This window comes from Peromyscus californicus, unplaced genomic scaffold, assembly GCF_007827085.1.
Source record: "Peromyscus californicus insignis strain IS unplaced genomic scaffold, ASM782708v3 Scaffold_23__1_contigs__length_62951481, whole genome shotgun sequence".
NCBI lineage: Eukaryota > Metazoa > Chordata > Mammalia > Rodentia > Cricetidae > Peromyscus > Peromyscus californicus.
Genome location: NW_026294534.1, coordinates 39,270,818 through 39,286,697, shown reverse-complemented (window position 1 = coordinate 39,286,697; position 15,880 = coordinate 39,270,818). Strand labels below are relative to the sequence as shown.

At 41.9% G+C, this 15,880-nt stretch overlaps 1 protein-coding gene across 1 annotated transcript in view; it reads left to right on the top strand.

Annotated features, from left to right (window-relative positions):
* Tenm3 (teneurin transmembrane protein 3) overlaps positions 1-15,880 on the top strand; it is a 2,633,929-nt gene that overhangs the window by 2,474,947 nt on the left and 143,102 nt on the right. Inside the window, 1 exon segment of the mRNA XM_052752285.1 lies at positions 14,729-14,851. Coding sequence (XP_052608245.1) covers positions 14,729-14,851 — 123 coding nt within the window.

The following is a 15,880-nucleotide window of genomic DNA, read 5'->3' as shown; positions in this document are numbered from 1 at the left end:
AAGGGTAAAAGAACCACTGCCTAGACTGCTAGGACTTCCCAGTAACTTCACTGTAAAATCTTCACATTCCACTGCCCCCATATTTAATGGCGCCATCTTAGAATTGAACAGATGAAGTAACACTAAAACATATTCTTACGTTAGATGATTATTTTTCCCACCTCTTCTGTAAATGTCTACAGACTGCTCACCTTGTCCTTTTGTCCTTCTTCCTTGACAATGAGGAGCCTAAAGTTCTTCTCTGGTGCCTTTAGTTGTGTGATCCGCATCCATCTGAAGAGGAAGGATTCATTCATTCATCCACACATCCAGGGACCATTCATTCATTCAGTAGGTGTGTAGATTGGTTACCATTGTAGAAGACACACTGTCACGGATTCAGCAGTGATGATAGTATAGTCAGTGCCCTCTTACAGATTGTAATATTTTGGAGGAAAGAGACACCTAGCAATTAATTACAGCTACCATGGCTACTTAAATATAAAAGGTGAAGAAGGCTGGGGTGGGCGCTTGTGACTCAGTGGTAGAACTCTCTCGTGTGCTGTGACCAGGAAAGACAGGGAAGCAGAGATGGAGGGGGAGGAAGAAGGAGGGAGTGAGGAGAGAGGGAAAGAGACCAGAGAAGAGAGAGAGGAGGAGGAGAGGAGGAGGGGGAGAGGCAAGGAGGGATTATAGGAGACCAGCAGAGCATATCAAAGTCAAAGCTTACAGAATCTGAACATTAGAAAAAGGTATTTCTACTAAACCTGCCTTTTGACTTAGGGACAAACTTTACCTTTTACCACATGACCTAAATGTAACTCAAAAAGTCAGGTGTCAAAGACAAAAATCTGCGTGCAACTTAGAGGCAAGTTATGAGATGCATTTTTCCTCTTTGTTGACTGAGCTACAACTTTTGTCACAGTTAACATCTATAAGTGGAAAGAAATGTTACTTTAGAAATTTCGGGGAGCTGAGCTAAAATTGCCACAACAATTTATAGTCTTTTTTTGTTTCTTTCTATAACATACATACTTTACAACTTTTATTTATAAAGCATGATCAGAGAAAACTTTTTAAGACTGTTGAAGGGAAAGCAATTCTGAATCCTTTAAAGTGTTTGTTGAGTACTCTGTTAGTCTGTGGTGAAGAAATTCATGTGTGTGTGTGTGTGTGTGTGTGTGTGTGTGTGTGTGTGTGTGAGATATTTATGTATGATGTAGTGTGTAGGTGTGTGTGTATGTGGTGTATGTATGTGTGGTCTGTAGGGTGTGTTGTGTGTGTGGTGTGTGTGTGTGTGTGTGTGTGTGGTGTGAGGGGTGGTATATGTCTGGGGGTTTTAGATTTCAGAGGCTGTGCATAGGTAGATGTGTTTTCTATTTGATCACAGAAGAATCAGCATATCTAATTTCTGTTATTTCGTCAGTGTTAAAAGTGGCAAGAGCATCACTTCGGGTCCCTCCTGTTGGCCAGCATCACTTTGGGTCCCTCCTGTTGGCCAGCATCACTCTGGGTCCCTCCTATTGGCCAACATCACTCTGGGTCCCTCCTATTGGCTAGCGTCACTTTGGGTCCCTCCTGTTGGGCATCCTGCTTTGTTGTATTAAAGCAGAAGCTCAGTGAATGCTTCACTCTGACCTCACACTTTTACTCCTCTAGCTCTCGAATGCTGGGATTTAGAGCGTGCCCTACACACCCAGCCCCCGCTGTACATTTTTGTTTGTTTGTTTTGTTTTTCGAGACAGGGTTTCCAACAGCCCTGGCTGTCCTGGATCTCGCTCTGTTGACCAGCCTGGCCTCGAGCTCACGGAGATCTGCCTGACTCTGCCTCCCAAGTGCTGGAACTAAAGGCATGTGCCACCACCCCCCAGACATTGCATTTTTAAGCACACATCATACAATGAGTCAAAGAACAATTGTATTTTCTAGCTAGAGCTCCTACTACACAATGCTAAGAAATGATGTAGTATTTTAAAAATGCACGATGCTTCTGGCCCTTCCGATCTCAGTTCCATCTCATGCTGCTGATTTATCCACGTTTCCAAAGAAGAAACCAGTGTCCCTATCCTGTGTGGCTTTCTGTTTGGACACCTAGCCTGACTTTGGCTGCCATGGGGGTCAAGTGTTGGGGGCGGGGCATCTTCACCTTAATACTTCAGCCTGGGTCAGGCTCATCCCATCCTATGTCTTTCTTTGCTCCAACATACTTTCTCCCCCCTACCACTTTCAGTGAGCCTTCCTGACCCCCAGGAGAGAAGGCCGTTTCCACCCATCCTCCCTTTCCCACCGTGGTAAAAGCATGTCCTTCGCATCCATAGCATCCACACAAGATGGTTCCTACATGCAGCTTCTGAAGTAGGAAGAAGCTCTTAGTTCTGAGAGGAACTTGTGGATTTCTGTTTGCTTTTCATATTCTTCTCCTAGTTAATACCTGTGCCTCAGTTGGTTTAGTTCCATTAAATATGAACTATTATTAATACCTCCATTAGACATCAATCCCATTAAGCATAACCAAAGCTGAATATCTCCTTTAGATACGGAATTCACAAACAGGAGTAAGACAGAGTCTTTACTCCAGTGATCTCACAGTTTTATAGGAGAGACTATGTCAAATGTGTGTTTCACGTTACAGAGTTTTCTTCAAAACCATTTCTGAAGTCTGTGACCCTCAAAACTCGAGGTTTGAAGCTGTGTCTCTGCACTGTCATTTGCTGAGCAAGGTACCCCATAAACCTGAGGTCCCTCAGCAATATGGACAAGCAGTAAATGGGAGGAAGATTTATATGATCTGAAGAGAAGCTAGATTGTGATGAATAGTAAGTTTAGTAATAATAATAATACTGCTTTGGGGAGGTATTTAACAAAATAACCCAGGTGCCGTACAAAACTGCAAGTGTTTGCTTAATGTCAATTGATGTCACCGATCTCCCCACTCCGTGTTCTAACCCAGCCTGGCCTGGGACTCACCAGGTAGCCCAGAGTGATTTCAACTGCCCAGCATCCTCCGGGACTGCTGGGATGATAGCGTGAGCCACCACACCTGCCCACTCGACGCTATTTCTCATAATGGCCTGCTGAACCAAATGTCAACGTCCACGGGTTTTCAAAACTGAAAGTTTTCAATGCAGAAAAATCAGTTACTTGTTCATTCTTACAGCCAGTATTTCCTGAAGGGACCACCGTGTCTGGATCGTCTCATTTTGAATCTGTATCATAGGGTTTTTTTTTTTTTCTGTGCAAATCTAAGAATTTGCAGGTTGGTTATGGACAGGATAATTAACATTGGAATGACAAAAAGAGATTTCTTCCATTTTGAATTCTTCTCCTGTTGTATCTTATAAGGAAGGTCTCAGGGGAGAATTTCTCTGATGGCTGTTTAGTACTTCTTTCATGGAAATTAATTTGTGAGCATGCATTTCTGCCTTGGCTTTAACTAATATTGTTTATAGTTCATTCCATTCATCCATAGTAATGCTTTTTATTTACATAAGAGATGCTGGGTTTAGCACCAAGTTATCAAGTTTCCTCTTAAAGTAAGTGCAATAAAACCTTTACTGGTCATTTCAAAGGGAAAAAATGAGATGTATAAATATGAAATAGCCACTTTTAAAATAATATTGTAAAAAGTTCCCAATCATATCACAGAGGAGATAGGTCCTTTTTTTTTTAATTGGTATTTTGAGACAAGGTTTCTCTGTGTAACAGCTCTGGCTGTCCTTGAATTTGCTCTGTAGACCAGTGTGGCCTCGTATTCTTTTTTTTTTTTTTTTTTTTCTGCAGGTCTTTGCTTGAGGTCTCTTCCTTCTAGGTCAGTGGTTCTCAAACTGTGGGTCGCAACTCCTTTCACAGGTCGTTGAAAGACCATCTTCGTATCAGATATTTACATTCAGTAATTTACATTTACTGTTAGATTCATAACAGTAGCAAAATTACAGTTATGAAGTTGCAAGGAAAATCATTTTATGGTTGGGGGTGTCCCCACAACATGAGGGACCGTATTCAAGGGTCACAGCATTAGGAAGGTTGAGGACCAGTGCTCTAGATCTTTAATCTTGTCATTCACTACGTTTCTAGCTGACACAAGCTAAATGCACAAGAGTGGTGACTGAGCCTGTGTGAGCTATGTTGAATTTGTAAATAGAACCCAACCATATTATTCCAGCCATCTCAGATAATCACAACTTTCATCTTTATTTTCTATTTCCAGAGTAAAGATATTTTTAGATGCTTTTAGCTTCTTCAGAGATGTTCTTGCTGGTCTCGGAAAGGAATCACACCTAGAGAAGAGATGCATGGGTAAAGTAGGAAAGTGGGCCATTTATTTTTAGGCAAGGAGAGTGAGACCATCAAGTGCAGGCGGGAGCTGCCCCTGGAGCAGATCTCCTGGGGCCAGACACTGCAGCTACCTCAGGTTTGTTTTGAAACACATCCCCAGCTGCTCTCCAAATAATCATTAATAATAGTTAAAAATATGTTAATAATTAAGCAAAAGTGCTCTCCCAGGTGAGTAATCCCAGAGGCACCTGGGGTCACTGGCTTCCCAAGACCTTTCCTCACCCTGTAGTGTGGGGTGAGAAGAGAGTCAAGGGAGAAGAGGTTGATGCTATCTGTCACAGTTACCTCTGCTGCTAGGTGCCACAGGGGTATGGAAGCAGGGAAGTAGATGTCACAGCACACGTCTCACAGACAGCGGAACTCAATGAGGAAAAAAACGCTAAGTTTTTAGGGTGTGAATGAATAGCAACCCCCGGGAGCTGCCTGCGCCTAGACCCCAGAATGGCCATTGAAGTTGTTTACAGTTTCGGTCTGGAAACTACATGGATGCATATACATGCTGGAAGGCACCCATGCACACTCATAAATCATTCTCTCAGGAAAGCAACACCTTGTGCTGAAATTAAACGATTATAAAGGATTTTTGTAGATTTTTTTAACCATAACTTAATATACCAGCAGTCCTCTAAGAATCTTCATATTTTAATAATTTGATCTTTTAATGGTGGTAAAGTATCTTAACATTTCAAAGATGTCCTTTGGGGGTTTGGGCAGTCCTGAGTTCTACAATTGTTATTTTTGCGTGTTTATGTATGTGTGTTGGGGAGCAAGTGGGCAAGCACTCCACCACTGATCTACACCTCCGCCACTCTGTTCTATATTATCTGAAAATTCTGATGAAGCCAAGGGGGAGAATGTATGCTTAGTTAGGTCATTAGCATACATAAACATTTGTTGCGTCGTCGTTCTGAAGGCTGCTGTGGAAGAAAGAAATCCAGATGAAGGAGTCAGAACTACACGCCTCTGAATAATGAGCAGGAGCCATGGGGCTTCACGGCAAGCTGCTAATAACTGTCACTAATGAGTCCTCTGCCACCTCTGCTGAAGGAGGCAAAGGCAGTGTTTTGGCAGTCAGGGAATAGTATACAAATCACATAAATGATTTCAGTCTGGATTCTGAATGTTCTTGAAATCGCCATATTTGTTAACGTTGACAATTGGTCCTCCAAGATCCTCTGGCCTGGTAATGGCTTGTCCCCTTTGGCCGGTGAGTGCGTGGGCGATCTTTCTGTTAAACCAGAGAATGAATGAGTCTTTCAATCAGTGAGCCCCCAAACTAGAGAAAACTAGAAACAGGCGGGGAACAAGTCTGCCTTAGAAATCCTAACTTCATTCTCTCTGTGACGAGAGCAACGGCCTGATTTTCCTCAGCCTCTACACTGGCCGTCAGTGAGCAGTGGGAAGGACAGTTTCCTAGGCAGTATCTGTAGGCGTTTTATACTGCATCTATGGAGTAAGAAAAGATGGACTTTCACAAGTAGAATGTTAAAATCTCATCGTGCATAAAATAATATGAATCAAATGTGGCAGAGGCAAACGTGTAAGTTAAATCTGTTTATTCCCATCAAGACATGTAGATGGCCATTCGTTTGTGACCTCACGACAAAAAAAAAGGAGAGAGAAACAAAACACAGTAAAAATATAAAATATGGGCAGCCGTTCCTATACTTTTCCTCTCTTTTTTCTCCTCCCTAAATCTGCTCATTCATAAGCCTGTGATTTTAGAATGTCATCTTAAATTCTCAAAGGAACTTGCCACATTAAACATTGGTTTTCTTGAATACAAAAATATCATGTAGTTGATAAAGACAATAATTTCCTTTCTCATAATGACAACTGAAAAACATATGGATGTGAAAGCTTGGGTGAGAAATACTGATTTTTAAAAGAACCATATTTGGGTCAGCAAAGTATAGGCTGTTGAAATAATATTAGCCTTAAAAGTTAATAACAAATAGTAATGGATTTGAATGCCAAAATATTGCCTAACACATTCTGTCAATGTGCATATAAACACAGCAGGAAATCCAAAACAAAAGCTAATTTATGAGAAATGATGTCCTCCTAATGATGGCGTAGACTGTGGGGGTCCACATTATAAACTACAGTCTTTACATGAGAGGCTTCATTCTACATAGAAAACGTGGTTGCTTTCTGGAAGTATATATCATGTCTAATCATTGCCCTATATTTAAGGGTATTTTTCTTATTTTTTTTCTATGAAGCCTAGTCATTCCACATGTGTCTCATGTCTGTTTAGATATTCATGAAATTAAAAGATAAGAAATAAAAGGTCCAAGCTACCCAAAGAATCCTCATGTCTTACTGTACTTTGACCTATGCAGGGTAATTTTTAAAATAAAAATAAAAGAACAATAGTGTCTTCTAACATGTTGATATTTTATTGATACCCAGATGTGGGTATTTTTTTTTTCATTGCTCAATAATTTCACCTAAATATTTGTATTCTTAAATTCCTGAAAGCCTAGGAACCTGCTGGAGTTCCACAGATAGATGGAGCCAGAATTGAGACTTGGACCAGATGCCTTTTAATATAAACAAAAGGCTCCAGAAGGTATCTCGGGCAATCTATATTGCAACAGTCCCCTTACATATAAAAAAAAAAAAAACTCAGCTCTGTATTTTATTTTTTCCAACAGCTTCTATTTATTAAGGGGTTCATGATGAGTCTTCCTCCCACCCATTATTTGGGGAAGACATACCATGATGGATGAGAAAATGAGTGACAGGAGAGTGAAACTCCAGACCTTTGCTTGCTTGAGTAAACACTGGAGATTCGGGAGACTAAAGCAAACCGAACCGCAGATATTCAGGACGGTGTTTTTAAAGTCACGTTTTTCTCTGCCGACCTCAGTTCTCACGTTATCTTGTGCTTCTTCTTATCTCTGCGAGATAGCTTCCTGGCTCCTGTAATATTAAACAGCATTTAGGCCGTAATGGTAGGCCTGCTAAGATCCATGCTCCGTGTTGCCAGAACCTCAGAGTGTACTCCTCAGGCTTCAGGCTGCTGGTGGCAAGGGCGCCTTGCCTCTGTGTTCCCTGCACAACATCCCCTGTAATTTGCTCCAAGGTTCTGGCAGACGGCTGGACCCTGTCACCAGCTGTCACCACCCCCTCTTCCCATCCACACTTGGCAGGAGCCGAGGACTCAGACAGCTAGTAGAAATCATAGTAGCTGTGGTAACAACTTCAGTGGCATGGTCCCCAGAGACAAGATCACATTTGGCTCCTTTCCTCTCAACGGGAATCTAAAAACGGCACTGAATTTGCTACTTGGTGGTATATAATTTTATTTAATTACACATTTTTGGTTTCAAGTGTTCCCCCATGCTGGCTTCTAAGTGTCAAACGCGCAGATATTGGTACAAACACTGGCATTTCCCCCCCACTTTTGTAAGGAGAAGGTAACTACAAAGCCAAGTAGTTTGTTCATTTCCATCCACCTTGAAAAACAGAGTGCATGCTGTAATTTCTGTCCCTGGAACAGTCTTCAAATCTAAAAGAAATCCCTTCATAAAATTTTACTGACATAGTTTTACTGACACACTGTCTCAAAATTATTTCAATTCATGAGGGTTCCCCCCCCCCCCCTCTAACTTGTACTAGAAAAACCTATAGGGAAAAAAAAATAAACGTAGAGGTTATCGATAGAATGTTTTTCAACTATCTAAGAAATATTTTCGTTTTCAATATCATGAAGTTGGTGACAATCCAAGGATACCGCAGCCAGCCTAAAAAGCGACATTCTAAGGGCTGGCGAGATGGCTCAGCAGGTAAAGGCCATTGTCACCCAAGCTGGGAAAGCTGTGTTCAATTCCTGGAACTCGTGTGAAGGTTCGAGGAGAGAACCAATGCCACAGAGCTGTCCTCCAAGCCCCACACATGTGCCATGATGGGTGTGTGTATGGATACACACACAACAATGGTAAATAATAGTAACTTCTGTAAAGACACAGTTCCGAGTAGGCTATTGCGTAGGCTTCAGTAGTCATCGGTGGCTTAAGAGCCGTATAAGCCACCCCGAGAGTGGCTTTTCATCATTCACTTGAACAGTGATATTAAAAACACTCTAACTTCATGAGGAGAAAGTGTCAGAAGTTACAACTTACTTAAAAGATGTATCGCAGGGGCATAGTCTAAGAAATCTTTATTCTCTTGACCTGAGAAACGGGGAGCAGTTGATGCTCCTTCCGACTATTACCAGGCAAACACGGCGGGGGGTGGGGGGGGGCCTGGATCACTCTCCACCTTATTTTTCAGTTGTTCTTAGAGGTCTGTGTTTCTGAAATGGAATAGTTTCCTGATAACTCAGGATGACCAGACTTCTCGATGAACATGGAGCCCACTGATTCTTCTAGGCTGTCTGGCAGCCAGCAAAAGCCAAAGACCATTTGTCTTCACCTCCACAGCACCAGGGTTGCAAATGCAGGCTACCACACTCAGATGGTTATATACATGCTAGCCATCCAGACACAGGTCTTCACGCTTGTGTGGCAAGCATTTTAACACCTGGGCTTCTCCCAGCCCAGGCTTTACATTGTGATGACTAACATTTATTTATAAGTATTATCACAAATCCATGGCCTTTATATCCATCTTCTTCATTTGGTTTGACAGCAAACGTATAAAATAAATACTTACAATTTCCGTTCCGTAGACAAGAAAACGGAGAATTTCAGAAATCAGATCATATCTTGGAACCCAGTTAATAAACAACAGAGCTATGATCCAACCTCCGGGTCACTTGATTCATTGCCACACATAAAGAGATATGGTGAGGGAGAAAGGGAGCCCGGGAAACAAAATAATTATAAGGTTTTCTAGGTATGGCCGGCGTAAAACATAGTTAGAAGGGAAGCAATCTATAAAGACTTGTTTATTAGAAATACCAATCCCAAAGTCATCTGTCCACATGGAATTGCAAGTTGAAGGTATAAACACAATTAAGATGAAAGGGAGATCAAGGCCTGGCCTGGTGAGTGTTCACACTACTGGGGTACACCAGGGGGAGAGTTGTACTAGTCATTAGGGAGCAAGTGGCCTCCACATTTAGCAGTTTCAAACAAAATACGTTTTTCTCAAGTTTCTGCCCGTTATAAAGTCTGGGTTCAGTGTAGCAGTGTGTCTCTACCTCAAGGCTCTTTCAGGTTGTCGTGAGACTGTAGGCTTGGCTTGACATGTCATTTGCCAGCTTAACTGGTACTAGAGGAGCGTGCTTCCAGCTCGCTCGTGGGGTTTTGACGGGCCTCTCTCCCACCACGTGGGCCTCTCCGTGGGGCAGCCCCATATATGATGTGACAGCTGCTTTTCCCCGTAGCAAGCAGTGCAAGGGAGAGATTTGAACAACCAAAATAGATGCTCAAGTCTTTTATAACCTAAGATGAGAAAAGACATTCCATGATGCCCGCCTTATGCTTCCCATTATAAGCAAGTTACTAAATCAAGCCTTCACTCAAGGGGAGGGAAATATATAAGGGTATGTATGAATACCAAGAGACAGGGATTATTTTGAACCATCTCAGAGGTATTCCACTACAATTGTCTACGTGCTGGCTTATTTTGGCTTAAGCATGTGTGCATTGTAATGATTGTGCTCACTCCGGGGCCCATGCGAACAGCACTATTCGATCTGTCTCAATGATCCCTACATGGCTATGCAGCACATTACATCAGTGCTCTTGGAGCCGAGGCCAGGCAGTTCTGCACCTTGACTGTCGCCACATTTTATGGTTGGAAACAGCTACAAGGCTTCAGGGGGCCAGAGAAGAGACACTCTGCAGGAGCCTCTCAGAATATTCACTCCAGGAGTTGTTGAGGGCAACTGAGAAACAACCAGGTGCTAGGGGGAAAAAGAAAAAAACAGGTGAATTGTCAGAGGATGCTAATGAAGATGGGTAGCTAATGTTAACAGATACCACTAACGTGTAGAGGATGAGTCTCAATAGAGGCGACTGGATGAGGTCGTTCGAGAGATGCTCATAACCGCTGAACAATAGTCATGATGCACATGTACCACACTTCATTTATTCATGTGTCCATCAATATACAGGCCATGACATCACCTCTTGACTGTTGTGACTAGTGCTGGTTTAGACGGGGCTGTGCCGTTAGCTCCGAGACTTCACCTTGCATCCTTTGCGGTACGGCAACAGCTGGATCATACAGTCATCCTGGGTGTTTTGTTGGTTTGATTGTTTGTTTGAGGGATTACTATACTGTTTTCCATAAGTTGTAACATTTTACAGTCTTACCAGAAGTTTGTGTAGGCATTAGGTTTCTCCGTGCCTTGCCAAGACAAATCAGAGTTTCAAACTACGGAACAGTCTGGAAGGCCGTGGGCCGACAGTCATTAGCACAGCGCATGAATTTGCTCGATCGTATCGCTTCCTTCCAGACACCTGGGATTCTCACCAAACAGTACCTAAGTCACTCTTCTATTGTCCTGCCCCATGATGGACTCAATTCCATTCTGTTCTGCAGCCACACTCTGGGTGTGCCTTGAGTCTAGTTATCTCTTAGGTTCTGACAGAATGTAGCAGGTAGTCTAGAAGATAACAGCACTTTCAGAAAAGGTTGAGAAAAAGCAAGCACATGCTCTCCCTAAAGAATGCAGCGACCACTTTCCCGTGGGTTCAAATCTGCTTTCCAGCTCGGGATTGAAGAACTGGGCTCACCCATCTTTATGTGCAAATGTATTTCGTTAGGTGAATTTTCCCTCTGTTTGTCTACCAACATATCCCATGTAGTTTTATTGCACCACTGCTTAGTAATTTCTGGGACAGTTTGGACCTTTGGAGTGTGTTGCCTGCCCTCTCTCTTCCCTCTCATTTCCTCCACATACGGATCTACATGTAACTCAAAGTATATGTAAATGTCAGAGGTCCCTAAATTCCAGTCATTGGCCAACAACTCATTGCCTCTGTTTTCAGTGAGATATTAAGCAACAGGTGATATCACTGGGTGTGATGCCCATTAATCGGCATCCTAAGTGGAAACAGAATCCATCTTGTTGGTAGTTTTGTAATGATAGTGTGTGTGTGTGTGTGTGTGTGTGTGTGTGTGTGTGTGTGTGTGTGTGTAATAAAGCTGTTACTCATCTGGCAAACAATAAACTAGCTCTCCTAACACAAACATCCTATCACTTTTTCACATTTGATATCTGTGTCCAATCCCATAGATTATCTCTATCCTTCAAAGTCTACTAAAACCAATAATACGATCAAATCAATCATTCAAGAAAACTTAACGTCCTTTTTAATATTAAAACGTGGTAATAATGGTAAGTTATTTCTCATGGAAGCTTTGCCCCAGTGCATTACAGGTAATGGTTTGTACCTCCAATAAGCCAACTGGAGATTTAAAACACCAGGTGTCGAAATGCACTCAGTGCATGTCACCTTCCAAACCTTCTGCCCGAGCTTAGCAACAAAGAGTAATGGAGAATGTTCCTAAATTGTAATCCGTGAGTCAAGGCAATCTGTAGCCCAACGACCCTGCCAGGCATTGAAAAAGTATCCCACCCCATAGGGCTAGTCCAAGGAAAGACAAACGTTCAAAACTAGAGCTATGGTTTCTGCTGTGGGTGTGTGTAGTTTCTGTACCCCTTGTAAAGTCGAAAACACGGGAGGCAAGGCATCCGAAGCCGGAGACGTCTGTATTGATCGTTGCTGTGCTAGAACACACCTGTCAACCCTTACCGTCTGCAGACCCAGCTCCCATTATTTTCTTCAGAAATTGCTGAAGTATGTAAAACCTCGAGGAGTGTGTGAAGCAATAAATGTTTAGAAAGCTCCTGACATTTCGCCGCTCACACACTATGTAATTTAATGCAAAATGACATATGAAGATATACCCCCTTGTAAGATGATGACTTATAAATTCAGGAATTCTAAAGTCTGTATCTTAATCCATGAAAATCAGAGTTTAAACAGAATCACTGGAAGGCCGCAATTTAAACAAGGAGTATGTATTTATGCATTTATAACAAATATACATCATAGACCTCACAATCTATGTTTGCTACATTTCTGGCTAGCATTGTGCATTTATATCAGATGTTTTTAACCGGGTGTGGTACTGATAATATCCTGAAGTTATTGACTTTTTTTTTATTTCGAGACAGGGTTTCTCTGTGTAGATTTGATGCCTGTCCTAGATCTCGCTCTGGTAGACCAGGCTAGCCTCGAACTCACAGAGATCCACCTGGCTCTGCCTCCCGAGTGCTGAAATTAAAGGCGTGTGCCACCACCGCCCAGTAAATTATTGACATTTTAAGAACATCCCATCTATCATATATAGTAATAATTGACTTTCATTCAACTGCTTTTCACATATTATACTGAAGGAGTCATTTATTAATTAATAATATGCTCTTCATTCTTATCCATTTGAGATTTAGTTTATTTTTACTTTTTCATACATGGCTATGTTACCTGCAAAAGTGTTTTCTTAAAATTTCAAAAGTTGGAAGTACTGCTCATTTTAATTTGTTGATTTAACAGATAGTCATTGAAATGTAGCCTTCATCTTAAACTTAACCCCTGCCATATCAGACAGCTCATACCGCCTGGAACTCCAGCTCCAGAGGATCCAGTGTCCTCTTCTGGAGTCTGTGTGTACATCCCCATGCATGTGCGCTTACACAGATACACATAGTATTAAAATAGAAGTCATTTACAACAAAGGCATCAGTACAGTCAGGGTAGTCTCCCCCCAGATGTCAGTCACTACCATCTGGAACAGTAAGGTGGATTTTCCAGTGAGTTGGCAGCTTGGTAGTTAAAGGGGATGCTTAATGGCATGTGCCATGGTCTGGCTAGACAACACTGAATGCTTTCACAATTTGGGATCTAGATCTAGAGTACATAAATGAAACTGTTATGTAGGAAAAAATATCCCACTGAAGGCCAACTATACTTCATGTGCTCTACGGAGAATTCTTACATCAGTTAAATAAGCTAGGCATGCCTCGTTTTTAAGTAAACATAGTATTTGTCATTAATTTTTCAGAGAGCAAATACTAGACTGAGTGTTGAACAAATGTCTACATCCATCCAAAGCCATTGCCCTTTACCCTGGTGTACTCTCTTTTTCTTACTGTATTATTTGGATATTTAGTAACAGTTCTGTCGGGGCGGTTAGCACATCCCCTTGGAGATGGTTGCTGAGAGCACATCTCTTTTTCCAGATCACTTGTACACTCCAATGTATGCAATGATCAAAATGTCGAAACAAAATACACTACAGTGGCCAGCATTGGTCTTCCCTGTGAATATGCAGCCCCCACCCCCCAGGAAATACTCTAAAGTGTGCTCCATGGAGTGGAGTTGAATGTCTAGTCAGTGTTAATGCTTAATTTGCCAGTGATGTAGTCTTCTAAATATTTTAGACAAATTGATAAAAATAATGTATTAAAATTTAATTTATGTTGAATCTATACACTCATAATCATATCGCATAGTTCTCTAGCTATATTTTCTAAATATTTCAAACAATGAACATTAATAGACACAAAAATATAATAAATATATGACTTATAAATTTATAAAATTATTATCACTCCCACTGACATGAATTATTCTATAGGTGCATAGTGCTTGATCAGTGGTATTACTGAATCATATGCTATAAATTCAAAACTTTCTCATCTCAATTCGAAGTGTTACACTTTGAGCTAGATGTGGTGGCACATGCCTGTAATCCTAGCACTCGGTCAGAAGGCAGAAACAGGTGGATCTCTCTGAGTTCGAGGACAGCCTGGTCTATGCAGTAAGTTCCAGGACAGCCAGGATAATGTAGGGAGACACTGTCTCAAAAAAAAAAAAAAAAAAAAAAAAAAAAAAAAAAAAAAAAAAAAAACAAGATTAAATGTTGCACTTCACTTTTGTGTCACACATCTAAATCTACTGTGATCATCCCATATGCCATCCAGTTCCTCTGTGAAACATGTTTTTGCTTTTCTCACAATCCAATGGAAAACATCATGGTTTCAGAGAACACAGAGCATTTGTAACAGTGTGATACATCTTCGAATGACCTATGGTCGCGAAGATGGGGCAAAGGCCGCTTCAGAGAACTCTACAGCTTTCTTACAATGTGGGACACAGATGAGACAGAGTAAATAGTGTTTCACGCTTAAGGCCTTCCCGGTACCAATTAACTGAGTAACACTCCATCACTATTGAAGCGCTGTCACGGTGCACAGCGCCGCTACAGGGATTGCATGTGTTTAAGGAATTCTGCTTTTATAATTTGTATTGCACGATGACCCCCTGTTATTTCAGAAGACGGAAATTTGAGCTTTGCGTAGGAGTCTTGTTATAAACATGCTAAGCACTTGCCTTGGGAGCTCAGAGCCGCAGACCTTTAAACAACTTGTATGCTTTACCCCCAGCCATGCACCTCTTTGGCCTCAACTGGCACTTACAGCAGGCTGAGAACGACACATTCGAGAACGGAAAAGTGAATCCTGACGTCATGCCAACGAACACCGTATCGTTACCTTCTGGCGACAGCGGTAAGAGAAAGAACCGTGGAGCCTCTGCTCTGTTTGAACGTCATTGTCCATAAATGTGGTTGTAACCCTGCTTGCATTCCGCTCCTATGGGAAAGCAGAAAGGCTGGGAGGTGGTAGACCTCAGCGGCTCATGAGTGTTTTTTTGTTTTTTAATAATTTACTTGAAAAGTTGAAAATTCACACTTTTATTACAGGAATAGTATCGTTGTCTGCCTTCAGGGGGCCGACCATTGGGCTCTTCTGCCTTTTATTCTTACAAGCGTGAGTTTTGGTTTCCGTAGACAACAAGCGTACAGTTCAGAATGTCATCTCTCGTGGTACCTTGGGTATATTAAGGTTTCTTAATTGGACTTGGACCTGGAGTTCAGATACCATATTAATCTTACTATAAAAGCTTTTAAATGTAAACTACATTAAAGGATTGGAACTTACTGACCTTTCTCCAAACCTTTTAGAGTTTGCTCTTGGAGGTAATAGAGACTTTACAATCAATTGTCTCTGAATAAAAATGGAACTTAAGCAGCTAGAGAATGCTGCATTTCGCTTTTCCGGTATAAACCCCTCAAAACGGACACGTGCATGCGTATATCTGTGTTGTGCGTAGTTTCATGTTACTTATGTGTACGCAGGTCCACACCTAGGCACTGGGTCCCCTCTGACACGTTGAAGAATATAAATGATAAGTTATGTCTCAGAGCGACCTGCCAGATGTCGTTCTCTTCTGTCACGTGATGAATTATGTGCTTTAAAGAGTTTCCTTTGCTCTTCTCCCTCCGTTTCCTCCCTGGGGTGTTGACACTGAATTTTACCACCCGCGATGTCCACCTCACTGCCTCCTTTCTTTGCTCGACTAGAACACAGGAAGCGCCTCATCCATGGGCGGCTCTTATTTCATGCTCTCCTTTACTGCTCGGCTAGAGATTTGAACACGTGCTCACTCGCTACCCTCTCATCTTTTCCCTTAATAGCGCTACTCTATGACAGTGGTTCTCAACCTGTGGGTCTGGACCCTTTGGGGGGATCCAATGA